The sequence below is a fragment of the Trachinotus anak genome, unplaced genomic scaffold (assembly GCF_046630095.1).
Source record: "Trachinotus anak isolate AG129_WGS33_773 ecotype Australia unplaced genomic scaffold, CSIRO_AGI_Tana_v1 ptg000010l, whole genome shotgun sequence".
NCBI lineage: Eukaryota > Metazoa > Chordata > Actinopteri > Carangiformes > Carangidae > Trachinotus > Trachinotus anak.
Window position 1 is genome coordinate 11,248,857 of NW_027273861.1, and position 19,641 is coordinate 11,268,497.

General features: G+C 40.3%; 3 protein-coding genes across 5 annotated transcripts in view; 2 read left to right on the forward strand and 1 right to left on the reverse strand.

The window, feature by feature from the left end:
- Positions 1 to 13,244, reverse strand: part of LOC139626948 (uncharacterized) — a 39,984-nt gene extending 26,740 nt beyond the window's left edge. The window contains exons 1-2 of one of the 3 annotated variants that reach the window (XM_071487515.1): positions 12,726 to 13,244; positions 5,109 to 5,701 (exon numbers count right to left, since the gene is read on the reverse strand). In XM_071487515.1, coding sequence (XP_071343616.1) covers positions 5,109 to 5,480 — 372 coding nt within the window. In that variant the 5' untranslated portion in view covers positions 5,481 to 5,701; positions 12,726 to 13,244. Of the gene's footprint in view, positions 1 to 5,108; positions 5,702 to 7,352; positions 7,447 to 12,725 lie in introns of those variants that run through there. The other 2 variants (XM_071487516.1, XR_011692469.1) reach the window with 2 other exon arrangements.
- Positions 35 to 3,779, forward strand: LOC139626944 (uncharacterized). The gene has a single exon (XM_071487512.1). It carries the CDS (start codon positions 233 to 235, stop codon positions 3,383 to 3,385), a length of 3,153 nt encoding a protein of 1,050 aa, XP_071343613.1. The 5' UTR covers positions 35 to 232; the 3' UTR covers positions 3,386 to 3,779.
- LOC139626946 (uncharacterized) lies at positions 8,032 to 11,555 on the forward strand. The gene has a single exon (XM_071487514.1). The coding sequence runs from the start codon at positions 8,032 to 8,034 to the stop codon at positions 11,182 to 11,184; it is 3,153 nt and encodes a 1,050-aa protein (XP_071343615.1). The 3' UTR covers positions 11,185 to 11,555.
- Positions 13,245 to 19,641: the final 6,397 nt, after the last annotated feature.

The window sequence follows — 19,641 nt, forward strand, 5'->3', positions numbered from 1 at the left end:
TGTGATGTCACAAACTGCCACACTGCCACAGTGTGTGACATCACAACTTCAAAGTGTTCCATGTAGTAAGAACTTCAAAGCATTCTATGATGATGTCATCAGGATCCTCACAAAGTGTTGCTTTGTGAGTTTGTCATTCACATCTATTATCACTCAGTCTGTTTAACAGTGCCATGCATTTAACTTTTAGTACATTCTAAAATCTGCTGACAGAGAGAACAGACATTTTCAGATGGATGCTAATCCCAACCGATTTGCAGCTGTTGTACAAACAGCTGCTGAGAAAGATAACAAACCACCTAACATGAACGAGGCAACTTTACCTGCCTCTATTCGTTTCAGGAACAGACAACTCCAGATAGAAAAATATGATGTTCTGTCTGGTAAATTAGGCGATTACCTCATAGAGGAACTCCTAGGAAAGGGGTCATATGGACAGGTTTTCCAGTGCATTAAATTGGACACCAAAGAGAAAATTGCAGTGAAAATTATGGGCAAAGATGTGGGCTGGGCTGGTAAAAAAGAAGTGTCCATTCTTAATAGTCTCAAGAAGATTGACCCAGACAAGAACAACTTGGTCAGGTTTACCGACCATTTTGAGCACAAAGGACAATTTTGTCTGGCATTTGAAATGCTGGACATAACTATAGAAGAGCTCATAGAGAATATAACTGTCAAGCCACTGCATCTATCTCAGATTCGAGTAATGGCACAACAGATGCTGGTGGCTCTGAATGCCCTGAAGAGCATAGGTCTGGTACATGCAGACATCAAGCCAAACAACATTATGTTGGTCAATCATCACCGGCAGCCTTTCAAGGTGAAACTGATTGATTTCGGTATGGCTATTCCAGTCTCCAAAATACGAACTGGCACTATAATGCAAATCACTGGCTACAGGGCCCCTGAAGTAATCCTGGGCCTTCCACTGAATGAGGCTGTAGACATGTGGAGTCTTGGCTGCATTTTGGCCTTTATGTACCTTGGCCGGGACCCGTATCCATTACACTGTAAACATGAGGTAATGAGAGTCATCATACAGCTGCTGGGTCAGCCTGATGATCATATGCTGAATTCTGGAATTTATACTAAAGACTTCTTCAGCAAAGACAAAGACTCCCCTGGTCCTTCATGGAGACTGAAAACAGAGTGCGTGTTCCCATGTTGCAAGAATGAAGACTCCATTACCAGCCAGCATATGGGTGCTTTTCACAAGTTTAACAGTTTTGATGACATGGCAAAGACTCGCTGTGGGGTGAACGATGCTACCGAGTATGAGGACACGCAGGCGTTTTTAAGCCTACTCAAACGGATGCTACATGTAGATCCCGCAAAAAGAATCACCCCCAGCGAAGCACTGGGACATCGTTTCATTACCATGAAACACTTTCCTGCTGATGCTAACCCCAACGCTTATATGTCATCAGCATATTTAACCATAAAACAATGCGAACTGGCGGAATCATCGGTTGAATTCAAGCGCTTTGTAACGTCCAGTGAAGTTTTAAGCTGGAGTGGAGCATCCATTACTAGCTTGGATGACTCACTTTCAGCTGACGAAGAACCTGTTGTTTGCACCAATGATGAATCACCACCAGCAGATGGCTTAGATGAAGCCAGCAACACTTGTTTGAATTATGGAACCCCAGCTACAGCTGACACAGCCACTGCTGACAATAACACACCACCAGGAAAAGCTCGCTTAGATAACACCACCACTGCTGAGATTGCTAAGAAACCACCTGGAATGACTCAGACAACTTCACCTGCCTCTGTGAGTCATAAGTGTGACAACAGGCTTCTCCAGATAGAAAAATATGATATTCTGTCTGGTAAACGAAGTGGCTACCTCACACAGAAGCTCCTGGGGAGGGGGGCATTTGGGCACGTGATTCAGTGCGTAAGATTGGACACAAAGGAGAAGATGGCCGTGAAGGTTCTGGGGAAAGACGAGGCCTGGGCTGGTAAAAGAGAAGTGGCCATGCTTAAAAAACTCAATAAACTTGACCAAGACAAGAACAACTTGGTGAGGTTTACAGAGCATTTTGAGCACAACGGACATTTTTGTTTGGCTTTTGAAATGCTGGACGTAAGTATCGAACATTTCGTCGAGAAGATGACTTCCAAGCCACTGCATCTGTCTGAGATTAGACTGATCACAGAACAGATTCTGGTGGCTCTGAATGCCCTCAAGAGCATAGGCCTGGCACATGCAGATATCAAGCCAGACAACATAATGCTGGTCAATCATCACCTGCAGCCCTTCAAGGTGAAACTGATTGATTTCGGTTTGGCTATTCCACTGTCCAAAATGCACCCTGGCACCGTGATGCAGGCCATTGGCTACAGGGCCCCTGAAGTAATCCTGGGCCTCCCATTGAATGAGGCTATAGACATATGGGGTCTTGGCTGCGTTTTGGCTTTCATGTACCTCGGTCAGGATCCATATCCATTACACTGCGAACGTGAGGTAATGAGAGTCATCATGCAGCTGCTGGGTCAGCCTGATGATCGAATGCTGAATTCTGGTATTTATACCAAAGACCTCTTCAGCAAAGACCTAGACTCCCCTGGTCCTTCATGGAGACTGAAACCAAAGTGCACGTTTCCCTGTTGCAAGAACGAAGACTCCATGACCAATCAGCCTCGTGGTGTTTTTGATATGTTTACCAGTTTCAATGACCTGGCGAGGACTCGCCCTGAGGTGAACCATGCCACTGAGTATGAGGACACACAAGCATTTTTAAACCTCCTAAAACAAATGCTCCATGTAGATCCTGGAAAAAGAATCACCTCACATGAAGCCCTGGGGCACCGTTTCATTACCAAGAAACACTTTCCTGGTGAAGCTAACCCCAAGCCTTGTATGACATCAGCCTATTCAACAATAAAAGAATGCAAACTGGGGGAATCATCAGTCGAGTTCAAGCGCTCTGTGACGTCAAGAGAAGTTGTCAATTGGAATTTAGTATCCATTACTAGCTTGGATGAACCACCTTCAGCTGATGAGGAAACTGTTGCTTGCACTCACAATGAATCACCACACAAAGATGGACGAGAAGCAGCCAGCAACACTTGTTCAAATTCTGGAACCCCAGCTACAGCTGACAGAACTGCTGCTGACATTAATAACAGACCACCAAGCAAAGCTGTCTTAGATGATGCCACCACTGCTGAGCCTGTTAAAAAACCACCTGGCATAAATGAGGCATCTTCACCTGCCTCTGTTGGTCATGACTCTAATGGAGACAACACCAACACTGACGGAGAAACTACAGGATTTGTCGAAGTTAAAACCCGGAAAAAGTATTTGAAGAGGATTCGTCGATTCTTCTCACAGCTGTTCAAGAAAATAAGTTGCTGCAGTGTAGATGTTATTGACTGAAGACACATCACACTTGATTTAAGATACAGTGGGGTCCAAAAGTCTGACATCACAAAGTGGTCTCAGACTTTTGGACCTCAGAACAGCATGGGCATGGGCAGCACAGCAGTGCAGTGGTTAGTACTGTCACCATAAACAGTAAGACGGCTCTTAATCTGGACCTGTCCCTCTATGTAGAGTTCATATTTTCTTCCCATATCTGCGTGGGTTTACTCCGGGTGCTCCGGTTTTCTCCCACAGTTAAAAAACAAACAAATAAATAAATAAAATAAATGAAAACTTTAAATTTCCTGTTGATGTGAGTAATTGTCTAATTGTGTTTGCCTAATGATTAGCAGTTTACCTATGTAGACTCAAATTATTGATCACAAATAATTCCAAATGAACAATATCTACACTCAAAAAATTAACTTTAAATTTATTTCTGTATTAGGTTAGTTAAAAACAAAATTGTTAAGGTCATCTAATGTAATGAACTTGTATTAGTTACAAAATGATTGTACATTGAGCCAACTTAAAAAAATAAGTTCTGTTCAACAAGAGATATTTAAGCTTACCCAAAATCAGTTATGTTACATGGACTTAAAGAATATATGTACAGGCTACCTATCTTATATTTGTCATTTCAACATATATCTTAATCGTATTAGTAAAATAATAGAATTAAGTTAAATTATGTAAAACATTAGGTTTTCATCCAATTTATGTTTTACTAATTAGTTTGACATAATTCTAGTTAGTCAACAGGTTCCACGCAAATTAATTTTGTACACCCAACATATTTTTATTATTTCTTTTATTCACCAATGCAGCACTGATTCTGGTAACATTTTAGTGGTCCAAAACACGATCCAGTAACATTTTTGGGACCGAAAGTGTAACGCATATACTTAGAGTTGCAACTATTAGTCCATTGATACATCAAAATAGTTGGTGATTCATTTTCTGTCGCTGATTTTGACTTGTTTTATAAGAGGGAAATAAATGCTAAAATTCTTAAATGTGAATGTTTTCTGGTTTCTTTAGAACTCTATCTCCCAAAACCTCAACATCTAATCGCTTAACAGAAAAAATTAATTGACAGATTAATCAATGAAAACAATTGTTAGTTACAGCCCTACATAATAAACCATACAACAGCGTGGTCTAACACTAACAGTAAACTGCCTTAATGCAGCATAATTGTCAATATTAAAGTCTAACAACACAACAGGTTGGCAAATTTTGTAGCAGCATAATTGTCTAACAATCTAACGACAAACTTGCCACTATCAACTTTTATTTTAGCATTGTCGGGAAAAAAAACTGAGATGTAAACACTCAAACACACTTGAAGCATTTTTTTAAAGTAGTCTTTGCTTTTTAAGTTGTCAGTATATGCAAAATGGTGTGACAATCCAACTGACTTGCAGTAGTGTTTTAGGTGCAACTTTGTGTTTAAAACAGCCGCAAAATATCAAATCAGCTGTCAACAATTTAGGTGCAGCATGGTCTCTCAATTCAACATCCTCTGACTTTTTACTTCGTAGTCCCACTAAAATACCATTTTTCATTTATGGTAGTAGTTTTCCTCAAGTTTGCAAAACCAATGCTTATTTTTCTGAAGTGTAGTTTTTTCCTGCTCTGCTTCTTTCACACAGGTATTCATTTATTCAGTATCAGCCAGAACACAGAACATTCATTGGTTAGCTGATTCATACAGTTTGTTCTTGAGCATCTGTACCTTGGTTGAGAGTCTGCAATCATCCAGCTGTAGGAAGAACTTCTGAAGTACTTCAAAGAAGGCTTTCAGTTCCTGGGGATAACTGAGGTTCAGTGCATATATTACACCCATTAAGAGTGCACATGCAGAGGCGACGTCTCCCAAGTCAGGCAGAACCTCAACACCCTCGATCACTATTCCAACATCGGCTGGAGGAGTGGTGGCATCCCCTCCCTCAACACTGACGCTGTAGATGCCAAAGATGAGTCGTTCCAGCTCCCTCTGAACAGCCGTAGCATCTGAATCCTTTACATAGGAGAGACAGAAAGGACAAAACCAAACGATGAAATCAAGAAACAGATTCTTCAGAATTCCACAGAATAAACTTTGCATTTCAGATTTCCTTTATATAACAATTTGATTAAAATAGTGTTAAACTTAAAAAACAGTGCTATGTGTATAAAAATGACAAGCTGAAGAGATATGATGTTACATTATTTAATATACAGTCACAAAGCACTTTATAAGGAACACTGCAATCTAATGAAATCCAATGCAACAAGTTGATCAACTTGTCTGGTGAGACATATCACCTATCCTGTGTTTTGTGCGTGCTGCTGACTGTGGACTGCCAGTCCATTAAGTGTCTCCGCTTGTGTTTGGACTTGAACTTTGAGTGTTGTGACGCTCACCTCGGTTTCTGTTTTCATTGTGGCTATTTCCGTTTTCAGAAGGACTGAAATGTCCATGATCTGTTAATCTGTTTTAACCCAAATACCAGTTTTCATTGTGTACAGCTCTGAATGTAGAGAGGCTATCGTGACTAACATGACATTTTCATTTGTGTCACATGTGTTCTCTTCACTAACTTCATCCCAAGGCAAGGCCATGGTTCCACCTGGGCCTTCTTTGGCAGAGTCACTCTTTGGCTTGTTTCCCTTTTTTGAAGTCAGCATTGTCTGGTCCTAAGCATAATTTTCTAACTTACACACCCTGGATGTTAGGCTGTCATAAAAACTACATTGAAGGTGTCCTTATTGTGATGAAAATGAAGTGTTCGGTTGAAATCAGTGAGAGCTACCATAAGGCACGTCCTATTCGGTCATTGCTCCCCCAAATGTCGAACTGTTATTTTTCTAATCTTGATAATTAACCTGTGACAACATTAACTAAGGATGTAAGGACCATGATAGTGTACAGTACTTGTTGGTTTTGTTTAAATATGCCAAATTGTAAATTTCTAATCTATTGTTGTTCACAGAATTTAGCTAAACCAGCTAGTATAGTCTAACGCCAGGTCACTTGATGCCATAGCAATGACAGTTGCATAGAATCAAACTATAAAGTAAATAAAGATAAGGTTTCATTTTAAAATATTTACCTTTTTTACCTAGAAGCTTTAAGAATTGAAAAGATGACAGGAAGTGTCATCATTACAGGTGTCTGCTAGGAATGCAGTGACTTTAACACGACCAATGGGAGTGACTCAAAACGAGGCTTCATAATAAAATAATGCTGATACTGTCACGTGAAAATGCTTTTTAATGTCTGTGGAGAGGAGTCATGCGGGGAGGAAAGGTTTCACAAAGCTGTTTTTAAGTGTGAGAGCGAATTCATCTGCCAACATGGCAACCTGCAGCGGGGTGGACACTTTTTGTTAATTTAGTGACTATACACTCAGATACAGTTTTTTAATTCTTCCAGCAATATTAATCACAAGCGCCACTGATCAAAAAGAATGCCTTTGTATCTTGCAAAGTCAGTATAGGCTGAAATTCCCTCTCTTTTTCCTCTTTTTCTAACTGGAGGCGAGCAACATGGACTTGTTACTGCACATTCAGCTTAGAACCAGGAGTGGACTCAACAGAGACGGGATCCAATGTTTTTTCCTCTGCTGCACCACATGGATTGTGTAAAACTAATCAGCTGGTGCTCGGGCTGGCTCCTCCACCAGAGGAGCAGAGCGACTCACAGTTGAAGACACTGTGGCCATTGGCCTTAGCGTAGGATCAGCCACAAATCATTTGATTGATATCCAACATAATATGTAATAACTCAGAATTACAGAAAAGTATTAGCGACTAAGCTCACCTGTCACTTACTACTCTGAACAACTTACCTGCTACGACCAACAACCTCACATCCACCAGTGGCAAATAGAGCTCGGCGAAACAAACTGTCATGCACACTGTAAGAATTAAACCACTACTAGACCTATTAAAAAAACAACAAACTTCTCCAGCTCCTGCCGTTGCCAAACTTAACCTGCTTGTCTTCTCTGAGCATGCAAGGCTTGGGATGACTTCAACAGCTGAACCTCAGCGGCCAGGGAACTTTGTCCCCACCCACAATTACTCCTAAAACAAGAAAGGCAAAATGATAAGAGGGCCCAACAGAAAGGCTGAACACAGCCCAGCTGGACACTCACCTGTGTATACACACTTAACAAGGCTAGATGCATGTCTTGTAAGGTAGCATGTATTTTAATGTATTGTGCCTATTGAGATAATAATTACAAATATTTGATACAAAATTATGTGGCAATTTAACTTCCAAGCAGTGCCTGAAATATATCAACTAGCGTCTTCACTTATTCCCTGGTAATTCTTCAATTATGGCAAACACTGTATAGTGGGTGAGTGACAGACTGACTGGACAAGTGGACGAAGTGACAGCCACAGTTTGTGACATCACAGTGTGATGACATCACACTGTGATGTCACAAACTGCCACACTGCCACAGTGTGTGACATCACAACTTCAAAGTGTTCCATGTAGTAAGAACTTCAAAGCATTCTATGATGATGTCATCAGGATCCTCACAAAGTGTTGCTTTGTGAGTTTGTCATTCACATCTATTATCACTCAGTCTGTTTAACAGTGCCATGCATTTAACTTTTAGTACATTCTAAAATCTGCTGACAGAGAGAACAGACATTTTCAGATGGATGCTAATCCCAACCGATTTACAGCTGTTGTACAAACAGCTGCTGAGAAAGATAACAAACCACCTAACATGAACGAGGCAACTTTACCTGCCTCTATTCGTTTCAGGAACAGACAACTCCAGATAGAAAAATATGATGTTCTGTCTGGTAAATTAGGCGATTACCTCATAGAGGAACTCCTAGGAAAGGGGTCATATGGACAGGTTTTCCAGTGCATTAAATTGGACACCAAAGAGAAAATTGCAGTGAAAATTATGGGCAAAGATGTGGGCTGGGCTGGTAAAAAAGAAGTGTCCATTCTTAATAGTCTCAAGAAGATTGACCCAGACAAGAACAACTTGGTCAGGTTTACCGACCATTTTGAGCACAAAGGACAATTTTGTCTGGCATTTGAAATGCTGGACATAACTATAGAAGAGCTCATAGAGAATATAACTGTCAAGCCACTGCATCTATCTCAGATTCGAGTAATGGCACAACAGATGCTGGTGGCTCTGAATGCCCTGAAGAGCATAGGTCTGGTACATGCAGACATCAAGCCAAACAACATTATGTTGGTCAATCATCACCGGCAGCCTTTCAAGGTGAAACTGATTGATTTCGGTATGGCTATTCCAGTCTCCAAAATACGAACTGGCACTATAATGCAAATCACTGGCTACAGGGCCCCTGAAGTAATCCTGGGCCTTCCACTGAATGAGGCTGTAGACATGTGGAGTCTTGGCTGCATTTTGGCCTTTATGTACCTTGGCCGGGACCCGTATCCATTACACTGTAAACATGAGGTAATGAGAGTCATCATACAGCTGCTGGGTCAGCCTGATGATCGTATGCTGAATTCAGGAATTTATACTAAAGACTTCTTCAGCAAAGACAAAGACTCCCCTGGTCCTTCATGGAGACTGAAAACAGAGTGCGTGTTCCCATGTTGCAAGAATGAAGACTCCATTACCAGCCAGCATATGGGTGCTTTTCACAAGTTTAACAGTTTTGATGACATGGCAAAGACTCGCTGTGGGGTGAACGATGCTACCGAGTATGAGGACACGCAGGCGTTTTTAAGCCTACTCAAACGGATGCTACATGTAGATCCCGCAAAAAGAATCACCCCCAGCGAAGCACTGGGACATCGTTTCATTACCATGAAACACTTTCCTGCTGATGCTAACCCCAACGCTTATATGTCATCAGCATATTTAACCATAAAACAATGTGAACTGGCGGAATCATCGGTTGAATTCAAGCGCTTTGTAACGTCCAGTGAAGTTTTAAGCTGGAGTGGAGCATCCATTACTAGCTTGGATGACTCACTTTCAGCTGACGAAGAACCTGTTGTTTGCACCAATGATGAATCACCACCAGCAGATGGCTTAGATGAAGCCAGCAACACTTGTTTGAATTATGGAACCCCAGCTACAGCTGACACAGCCACTGCTGACAATAACACACCACCAGGAAAAGCTCGCTTAGATAACACCACCACTGCTGAGATTGCTAAGAAACCACCTGGAATGACTCAGACAACTTCACCTGCCTCTGTGAGTCATAAGTGTGACAACAGGCTTCTCCAGATAGAAAAATATGATATTCTGTCTGGTAAACGAAGTGGCTACCTCACACAGAAGCTCCTGGGGAGGGGGGCATTTGGGCACGTGATTCAGTGCGTAAGATTGGACACAAAGGAGAAGATGGCTGTGAAGATTCTGGGGAAAGACGAGGCCTGGGCTGGTAAAAGAGAAGTGGCCATGCTTAAAAAACTCAATAAACTTGACCGAGACAAGAACAACTTGGTGAGGTTTACAGAGCATTTTGAGCACAACGGACATTTTTGTTTGGCTTTTGAAATGCTGGACGTAAGTATCGAACATTTCGTCGAGAAGATGACTTCCAAGCCACTGCATCTGTCTGAGATTAGACTGATCACAGAGCAGATTCTGGTGGCTCTGAATGCCCTCAAGAGCATAGGCCTGGCACATGCAGATATCAAGCCAGACAACATAATGCTGGTCAATCATCACCTGCAGCCCTTCAAGGTGAAACTGATTGATTTCGGTTTGGCTATTCCACTGTCCAAAATGCACCCTGGCACCGTGATGCAGGCCATTGGCTACAGGGCCCCTGAAGTAATCCTGGGCCTCCCATTGAATGAGGCTATAGACATATGGGGTCTTGGCTGCGTTTTGGCTTTCATGTACCTTGGTCAGGATCCATATCCATTACACTGCGAACGTGAGGTAATGAGAGTCATCATGCAGCTGCTGGGTCAGCCTGATGATCGAATGCTGAATTCTGGTATTTATACCAAAGACCTCTTCAGCAAAGACCTAGACTCCCCTGGTCCTTCATGGAAACTGAAGCCAAAGTGCACGTTTCCCTGTTGCAAGAACGAAGACTCCATGACCAATCAGCCTAGCGGTGTTTTTGATATGTTTACCAGTTTTAATGACCTGGCGAGGACTTGCCCTGAGGTGAACCATGCCACTGAGTATGAGGACACACAAGCATTTTTAAACCTCCTAAAACAAATGCTCCATGTAGATCCTGGAAAAAGAATCACCTCACATGAAGCCCTGGGGCACCGTTTCATTACCAAGAAACACTTTCCTGGTGAAGCTAACCCCAAGCCTTGTATGACATCAGCCTATTCGACAATAAAAGAATGCAAACTGGGGGAATCATCAGTCGAGTTCAAGCGCTCTGTGACGTCAAGAGAAGTTGTCAATTGGAATTTAGTATCCATTACTAGCTTGGATGAACCACCTTCAGCTGATGAGGAAACTGTTGCTTGCACTCACAATGAATCACCACACAAAGATGGACGAGAAGAAGCCAGCAACACTTGTTCAAATTCTGGAACCCCAGCTACAGCTGACAGAACCGCTGCTGACATTAATAACAGACCACCAAGCAAAGCTGTCTTAGATGATGCCACCACTGCTGAGCCTGTTAAAAAACCACCTGGCATAAATGAGGCATCTTCACCTGCCTCTGTTGGTCATGATTCTAATGGAGACAACACCAACACTGATGGAGAAACTACAGGATTTGTCGAAGTTAAAACCCGGAAAAAGTATTTGAAGAGGATTCGTCGATTCTTCTCACAGCTGTTCAAGAAAATAAGTTGCTGCAGTGTAGATGTTATTGACTGAAGACACATCACACTTGATTTAAGATAAAGTGGGATCCAAAAGTCTGAGACCAATTTGTGATGTCGGACTTTTGGACCCCACTTCATCACAGCATGGGCATGGGCAGCACAGCAGTGCAGTGGTTAGTACTGTCACCATAAACAGTAAGACGGCTCTTAATCTGGACCTGTCCCTCTATGTAGAGTTCATATTTTCTTCCCATATCTGCGTGGGTTTACTCCGGGTGCTCCGGTTTTCTCCCACATTTAAAAAATAAATAAATAAAATAAACAAAAACTTCAAATTTCCCATTGATGTGAATAATTGTCTAATTGTGTTTGCCTAATGATTAGCAGTTTACCTATATGGACTCAAATTATTGATCACAAATAATTCAAAAATACCAAAATCTACTGTCCCATTTTAGTATCAGTGTAATGTTATGTAACTCCACGACTAATATTTTTTGGACACAACTGTCTGTAATGTAAGTTCCTCAGCAATTGAAACTATTATTTTTCTTGTCAGAACTATTTGTATTGTGAAAAGTAAGATTCTTGATCAAACATGGCATCCTAATCTGGATATCATGCCATGTATCACTTTTTTTAAGTACACAGACATACCGCAGACAGCTACATTTCACAGGCAATATCTGTGAAGTAGAGCATTTATCAGCCATCAACAAAGAAAATAGTATTCACAACACCAAACAACAGAACAAGAGCAGAGCTTCATAATCTCTGTGGCCGTAACTAAAATGGCCCAAACCCACCCCAGGAAGGCTATCTATAACATTGCCTTCAGTACGGGTTATCGTGTATACAGGATTTGAGATCTTTTAGCCTTTCAGTTATGAAATCTTCTCACAGTTCATTTTTAAGAATAAATCTAATTCTCTCTAATTGCAAAGTGTCCGTCAACTAAGTTGACCAAAGTTTAAGTGGAGGCACTTTCCTTCTTCCAAACTAGAAGTATGAACTTCTTAGCATCGAGAATTCTGTAAGAAAAGAGGCGCTGTTGGGCCGCTTGCAGTCTTTCTAATATACCTAAGATGATTAACACAGGGTCCAGTTCTATCTCCACACCCAATAACTTTGAAAATAGTTTTAAGTAGACAACCCAATATAACACTAAGAAGAACATCATCTTAATTTAAGTCATAACCTCTGTGGCCGTTACTAAAATGGATAGGCCGCATATAAAGTAGAACCAGATAACCGTCCCATTTTCTCTATCCTGGTCAGAAATCACTTTCAGCATAAGGAAGATCCTCCTTCAAGTCAATGAACAACCACTGAATTTTTAGAATCAGGTGCGTTTCAGGTTCATCATCTTCCGACCAGTGCTCTCTGGGCACGGTTGATAATAGGTTTTTCCCGAAGTTCCAAAACTTCTTTTAATAAACCTGCTGCGAATTCGATGGGGGTCTATCAATGCTCTGTCCACTCTTTTAGACCACCAATTGTCAGATTCTGCTGCTTTGAACATCCTTTCCAGCTCAAGGCATTTTCCATTAAGTTGCTCAACTTGTCTGGTGAGACATGTCACCTATCCACAACAATGTGTTTTGTGTGTGCTGCTGACTGTGGACTGCCAGTCCATAAAGTGTCTCCGCTTGTGTTTGGACTTGAACCTTGGTTTCTGTTTTCATTGTGGCTATTTCCGTTCTCATGATCTGTTAATCTGTCTTGTCACAAATACCGGTTTTTATTGTGTACAGCTCTGAATGTAGAGAGGCTATCGTGACTAACACAACATTTTTGTCACATGTGTTCTCTTCACTAACTTCATCCCAAGGCAAGGCCATGGTTCCACCTGGGCCTTCTTTGACAGAGTCACTCTTTGGTAACTTACACATCCCTGGACGTTAGGCTGTCATAAAAATTACACTGAAGGTGTCCTTATTGTGATGAAAATGAAGTGTTCGGTTGAAATCAGTGAGAGCTACCATAAGGCACATCCTATTCGGTCATTGCTACCCCAAATATCGAACTGTTATTTTTCTAATCTTGATAATTAACCTGTGACAACATTAACTAAGGATGTAAGGACCATGATAGTGTATAGTACTTGTTGGTTTTGTTTAAATATGCCAAATTGTAAATTTCAGGTCACTTGTTGCCATAGCAATGACAGTTGCATAGGATCAAACTACAGTATATAGTAAATAAAGATAATGTTTCAATATGTAATATTTACCTTTGAAATTATTGGAGTCTTTGGGTTAATTGTTTTTTATAAAAACAAGTTTTAAGAATTGTACTGGAGAGAATGACCTTTAACACTCTTTGATTATTCAAATTAATAATTCCTGATACCTTGTTATATTATCACTTCTTTTTTCTTTTTTTTTTGAATTCCAATAGTTTAATGATGTTATCTAGAGAATGAAAAACCAACCTTCTTTTAAAATCTGTTCATCCTGAGTCCGGTGTGATTTGTGCATGCAACACACCCACACTATGATTCCCAGTTTCAGTGCTAATAGTAGCCATTTTTGGACATTTCCAGAAGTTTAATGTAAATTTGTAAATACAATTTTGAGGTATTTGTACTAAACTTGAGTATTTATTTTATACAGTACTTCTGTCATGTACTATATTACTTTATTTCAGTTCAGTACATTTTAGAAGGAAATATTATTCATTGACTCAGTTTTTACATTTACTTACAGCTACAGTTCCCATTTATGCTGAAGATTTTACATACAAACACATTAAACAGATAACTAAGTAAAAATCTAAATGCTCAGTCCACCACTTGTTAAGCTCAAGCTCATGCTGTTAGACTCAAATTTCATCAGCCTCAGTTGTACTCTGTTAGGCTCATCTTAGCGGTATTTTGAACCTAATGCTTATTTTAGCATGCTGTATTTTCTTTTGTTACCACAATAATTCAGTCCAGCAAATGTTTAGGCATATTCCACTTTCATTTCATATTGTAAAAACGGCATACTCTGCCTCCACATCAGCCTCCATCATATAATTATTTATTATTACTTATTAACAAACACTTTAATTAACACAGTCACCCACTAATGAGACTACATTCATTAGTGATTGTCTATTCACACTAATTGCGCCATAAATTAATAATCTCACTCTCACCCAATGCATCACCCAGTTAAAACTCAAAGAACAATAATGTCTAATTTTCAGAGATCTTACTGCTAAAACAAATCTTTCTCCTAATCCCCTCTGAGGCCTTACTGAGGTTGTCAATATTGGGTATGACAGTGTTTCCTCTCTTCGCGTAAGAAGCTCTAAATCCATCCTCTGACAGCATGATGAGTGGTGGACACACAAGCCTGCACACACAAAGTCAGAGGAGGAAAACAAATACTGTTATATGAAATTAAAGTGGGAGAACCCAGTTCAGTCCTCAGCAATCAATTTAGATATGTGGCAGAGAAAACAAACTACACTGTGGAGAAACTAGAGAATGTCCCCAGCTAGGATTTTGGTTGTAAAAAAAAAAAAAAAAAGAACAGCGACAACAAAAAGGACAATATTTTGAGAAAAAGTGAAAATTCATGACCCTGGGAATCCCAACTACCAGCCACACATCATAATATGCTACTTGAAGACCCACCAGCTACAATACAGCCAGACCCCCAGTTAAATTGCCCAGCAGACCCGGAGTCTTCTATTACCTCCCCTGTTTTGGTGAGGCATTCCCATAGGACTGCATCAGGCCCAAACCCTTTACTCAGACACAATTCGTATGGAGGCCATCTGCAAATTAGAGGCATAACACTAAAAATAACATCCCCCAGAGCTTTATTTTTCTGCCATCAGGACGGTGAACTTGTGGTTTTGAGTGAAATATCTGGACATTGGATGGACTGCCTAGAAATCTGGTTCAGACATTCATGTCTCCTCAGACTTTACATCACCATCATCCAGTCAAATTTTCAGTTTCTCTACCTTAACGCTCCACCTTAGGCTACCAGAGAAAACCATGATTTTTATTCGATATTTTATATTTACACCACTTAACTATGTTGGTGTCAGTTGTCAGTCTGCTGCTGCTGCTTAGATGTCAGGATAAGTGATAACAAAGACAAAAAAAGTGAAAAACAAGTTTGTGAATAGACACATAACCAACTTAAAAAGAAAAGGTATTTACTACTCAATGAAGTTTGCATAATACAGTTTCACGCTTGCAATAATAACACAAATGATTACTGAAGAGTGTACCTCCATGGTCAAAGTAATTACATAAAATAAATAAAAATAAAAAACAAAAAAACAGCAGAGTGTGGTTGCATGGTGCCGCAGTTCCACTGGGAGGATCCCATCCTTACTGTGGCTATATTTTAAGTTGGAGGATGAAGATGGAAAATATCAAAGCTCTATTTGAAGAAGGGGTATTCCTCATTTTACCAGGATTTCACCACTGTGTTTTTTGTTTTTTTATTATTATTATAAATACTGTGAAAGTGCTTTCATATGGTGCTCCTTTCTATACAGTATATAGTTCAGTCCAATCGTGGAGGTGGATAGAATCCTTATTAAATCTATAGCAGTCATATCAAATCCAGAGAATTATATCACTTCACAGTTTCAAATAAAAGTACATCAAGTCTCAGCTGATATGTTGTCTACTATTCAATTCAATTCAATTTTATTTGTGTAGCGCCAAATCATAATATACATTATCTCAAGGCACTTTACAGGGTAAGGTCAAGACCTTACTTTGTTAAAGAGAAAAACCCAACAGTTCCCACAAAGAGCAAGCGCTTGGCGACAGGGGGGAGGAAAAACTTTCTTTTAACAGGAAGAAACCTCCAACAGAACCGGGCTCAGGGTGGGCGGCCGTCTGCCTCGACCAGTTGGGTTTAAGAGAAGATAAAAAGAGGGGGTGGGGGGAGGAGAGAGGAGAGAAGCGAGAGAGAGAGAGACCAGGAACAGCTGTGTAGGTAATGGTGTTATCAATAATTATGACAGGTAACAGTGGTTAATAGTAAAGATGAGTAGTGGTGGATCTGGATCCTGCTGCTCCCAAGGCAGAGATACCTGCAGAATGAGGACAGAGAGAGGGAGAGAGAGGAGAAGCACAAACTACGGGAGAGAAAAAAAAAAACAAAGTTAATGGCATAAAGTAATCGAGAGAGAGAGAGGGAGAGAGACAGAAATAGAGAGAGAGAGAGAGAGAGAGAGAGAGCCCAGTGAATCATGGGAATCCCCCAGCAGTCTAGCTCTATAGCAGCATAACTAAGGGATGGGTCAGGACATACCTGAGCCAGCCCTAACTATAAGCTTTACTAAACAAGACAGTTTTAAGCCTGATCTTAAAGGTAGAGAGGGTGTCTGCCTCCGGAACCCACACCGGGAGCTGGTTCCACAGGAGAGGAGCCTGATAGCTGAAGGCTCTGCCCCCCATTCTACTCTTACAAACATCATTCTACTATCACATCATCATTAGTGACAGTATATCTCACAGCTGCATGGGTAATAAGTCAACAGCCGTGGAAGTAAAGAGTTCCATTTACTCTGTAACAAAGTTGTGTTACTGTGTAGTCTACTTTAGTGGTGTTTTTTTTTTTAATCAGTAACTTTACTAGTAACTTTACCAGCTGCTTTAAGAAGAAGCTGCTGATTTGGACTGAGGAGTGACCGACAGGTGCACGGCAGGGTCTGGTTAAATGTTAAATGCTAAAATACTGACGGCGGATTCTTCAGCTCAGTGTTTGAAACCTTGGAGGAGCTCGGTGGCACGGAGAGCCTGGGTGGACTGCTTATACTCTGCAGTGAGAGTGAACTAACAGAGGAGCTGGATTCAGAGCAGACTGCAGAGATGAGACGTAGTGACGTTCAGACAGGTGTGACAGTTCGCCCTACAGCGTCAGCAGTTGCAGTGTTGCCTAGCAACGTAGCATTTTGTCTGTGTCTGTCTGTGATGTCCTGCTGGTGTTTGTGTAATACACCTGAACAGCAATACACAAGACATTAATTAATCAACAATTTGTATTCGACTGCATTAGTTTTAGGGTGTTAATTTAGGTGTTCCCAATAAACTTCCAAATGAGTGTATATTTGTAATTAGTTAATTAGTTAATAATTAATCAGTTGTATGCACAGACTGCAAAGGGCCTCACTGGAGCTTTGTGGTTCCAGTTCTGACCTGAGAACAGCAATGAAATACCAATGCATATATGCCTGGTAGCCTAAATATATTATCTAATTTAATAGTTTTCTCATTATTATGACCATATATTATTCCCTTCCCTCTTCTAAAAATGTAAGGCAGTAACATATACTCAGTACTCATACATTTTAACTGACATATTATTGTACTAATACCAAGAAATTGAACTTTTACATGACTAAATTTCTTTTAAGTAACAGTAATTTTACTTGAGTACAATTTTCCAATAGCCTGCTCTTTCCTCCCCTGGTAATCAAACAGGCACTGAAACAATTGTTCAAATAATTGATTAGTCAATCTAAAAAATAAGGTGGTAAGGTGTTGGTAACTGGATGAATTGTCTTAGACATTTTCAATTCAAAGAATGCTGCTAAGTTGCCCCTCTGCAGCTGAGAAGATTCATGGTGAGTTTGATAATGAGAGAAGCTGCTACAAGAAAACAGCATTTCTGCCACTTTTTTCAGGGTAAATTGTAACCACTAGAGAGCAGCCATGATTCACTGAAATACCTTGAGTTTAATGCCAGTCCTGCTTGAGTGTCCGTTTTCCCTTAGACGTGTGTTGTTTGTCTTCCTCACCGTGTTAGTGACAGTGGCACCGTGCCTCTCAGCAGGCCAAGAAAGTGTGCCTACTCCATGTTTCTCCATGATTTGTTATCAAACTAATTCAAATCAGTGGTGTAGCAGCATAGCAAGATTGTGATCTCTGTCACATTCAATGTGTTTTCCTGGTGCACAGTGAGATAATGGTCAATTGCAGAGACTGCAAAGTGAATGTGGTAGGATAATAATCAGTCACCACAGGAAACACTTGTGTTGTAATGTTGCTGTTTGTCCATCTTTCTCTTTATTCTGTATTCTGTCAGCCTCCTTAGAGCGAGGTGGGGCCCAGCCTGACAGCAGCAAGACAGAACTGCTAAAGGAATTCAGAGAACTGAGACAGAGGCTGGAGGCCAGAGCCAACAAGGCCGCCTCTGCCCCCTCATAATCAATCCACTCACTGTCTGCTGTCTCAAAGTGACCACAAACTGCTGTCCATCTTCATAGCATCACAAAAGCATCAATTTATTTCAAACAAGCTAGTACTACCGAAAAAAAGAGTTTATCCATTCAAACAAGTTTAATATAATCAACCATTATCTCATGAAAACCAATCTATTCCTTTAAAAATATAGTACACACCTCTGAATTTATTATCACACCAACTTCTATTTAATGTTAATTTGCATATGTTCATGTTTATCATTGAGATTAATATGGATTTTGTCTTACCTGCAACATGGAGGTTAGGATTGTTTCTTGGTTTGTTTGTCAGCACGAGTATTGAAATGATTTGCACCAAACTCAGTGGAGGGATGGGATATGAGCCAGGAAAGAACCCATTAAAGTATGATGAGGATTTTTTTTTTTTTGTACTTATCTAAACATTGCTAGATAGGACATTTTTCAACATTTTCATCAATTTCCCAGCAATGAATCTACAGATGTAGATGTAAAAAGATCAGAAATATTAATGGCATTGATATCTGACTTTATTTGTTGCTGATCCAGATACTTGATCTTGATCTCACAGACTAGTGTAGAGCTTGTGTTTAGCCTTGGTGGAATATAGGTATGCATTTTACTGAGAGTCTTCTACTGTTCATATTCCAGTGATTATCTACTGTCGTACCTGCAGGTAAAGGCTTAGTTCCTCATGATCATCTTAAAGAAAAATGTATGGTTAAGTTTGTTAGCATTCATCACCTGTAACTCTCACTTGGCAGAGCTTTTGTTGCTGCGACTCACTGAAAATGTTCATGAATACCAACAAAATAACTGAATCTTGGTTAAATAATGGCATATTTGTTCCTATTGTGTCTCATAATACTTTGGACTTATATCGACAAATGCCCATCGCTAATTACCAGATCCCAAAGTGATCATATAATTGCTAATTTTGTGAAACAATAGTAAAAGGCTCAAAGGAATTCATTTGATATAAATGATATGATCAGAGAAAAGTAAGCTAATCTTAAGCTTAGTATTTCAAATGCTTAAACCAGCAAAAGTTTTGTATTTTTAATTCATTAATGACTGTAACAATTAAAAGACGGTCACAGTTGTCTATGAATAATTATCTGTTGATCATATAATTGACTCATCTATTCAGTGCTATTGGCAAGTAGTGCTGAACTTAAGGTGTTAATACTTGCAGCTGTTTCGTCGTGCTATGACAAAAAGTGTCTTTTTTCTTCTTGTTCAACACTAGAAGTGACGGGGACCCTCTCCAAAAAAACATGACATCACACAGAGTCATTCATTCAGCCTGGATGTGGACCATATC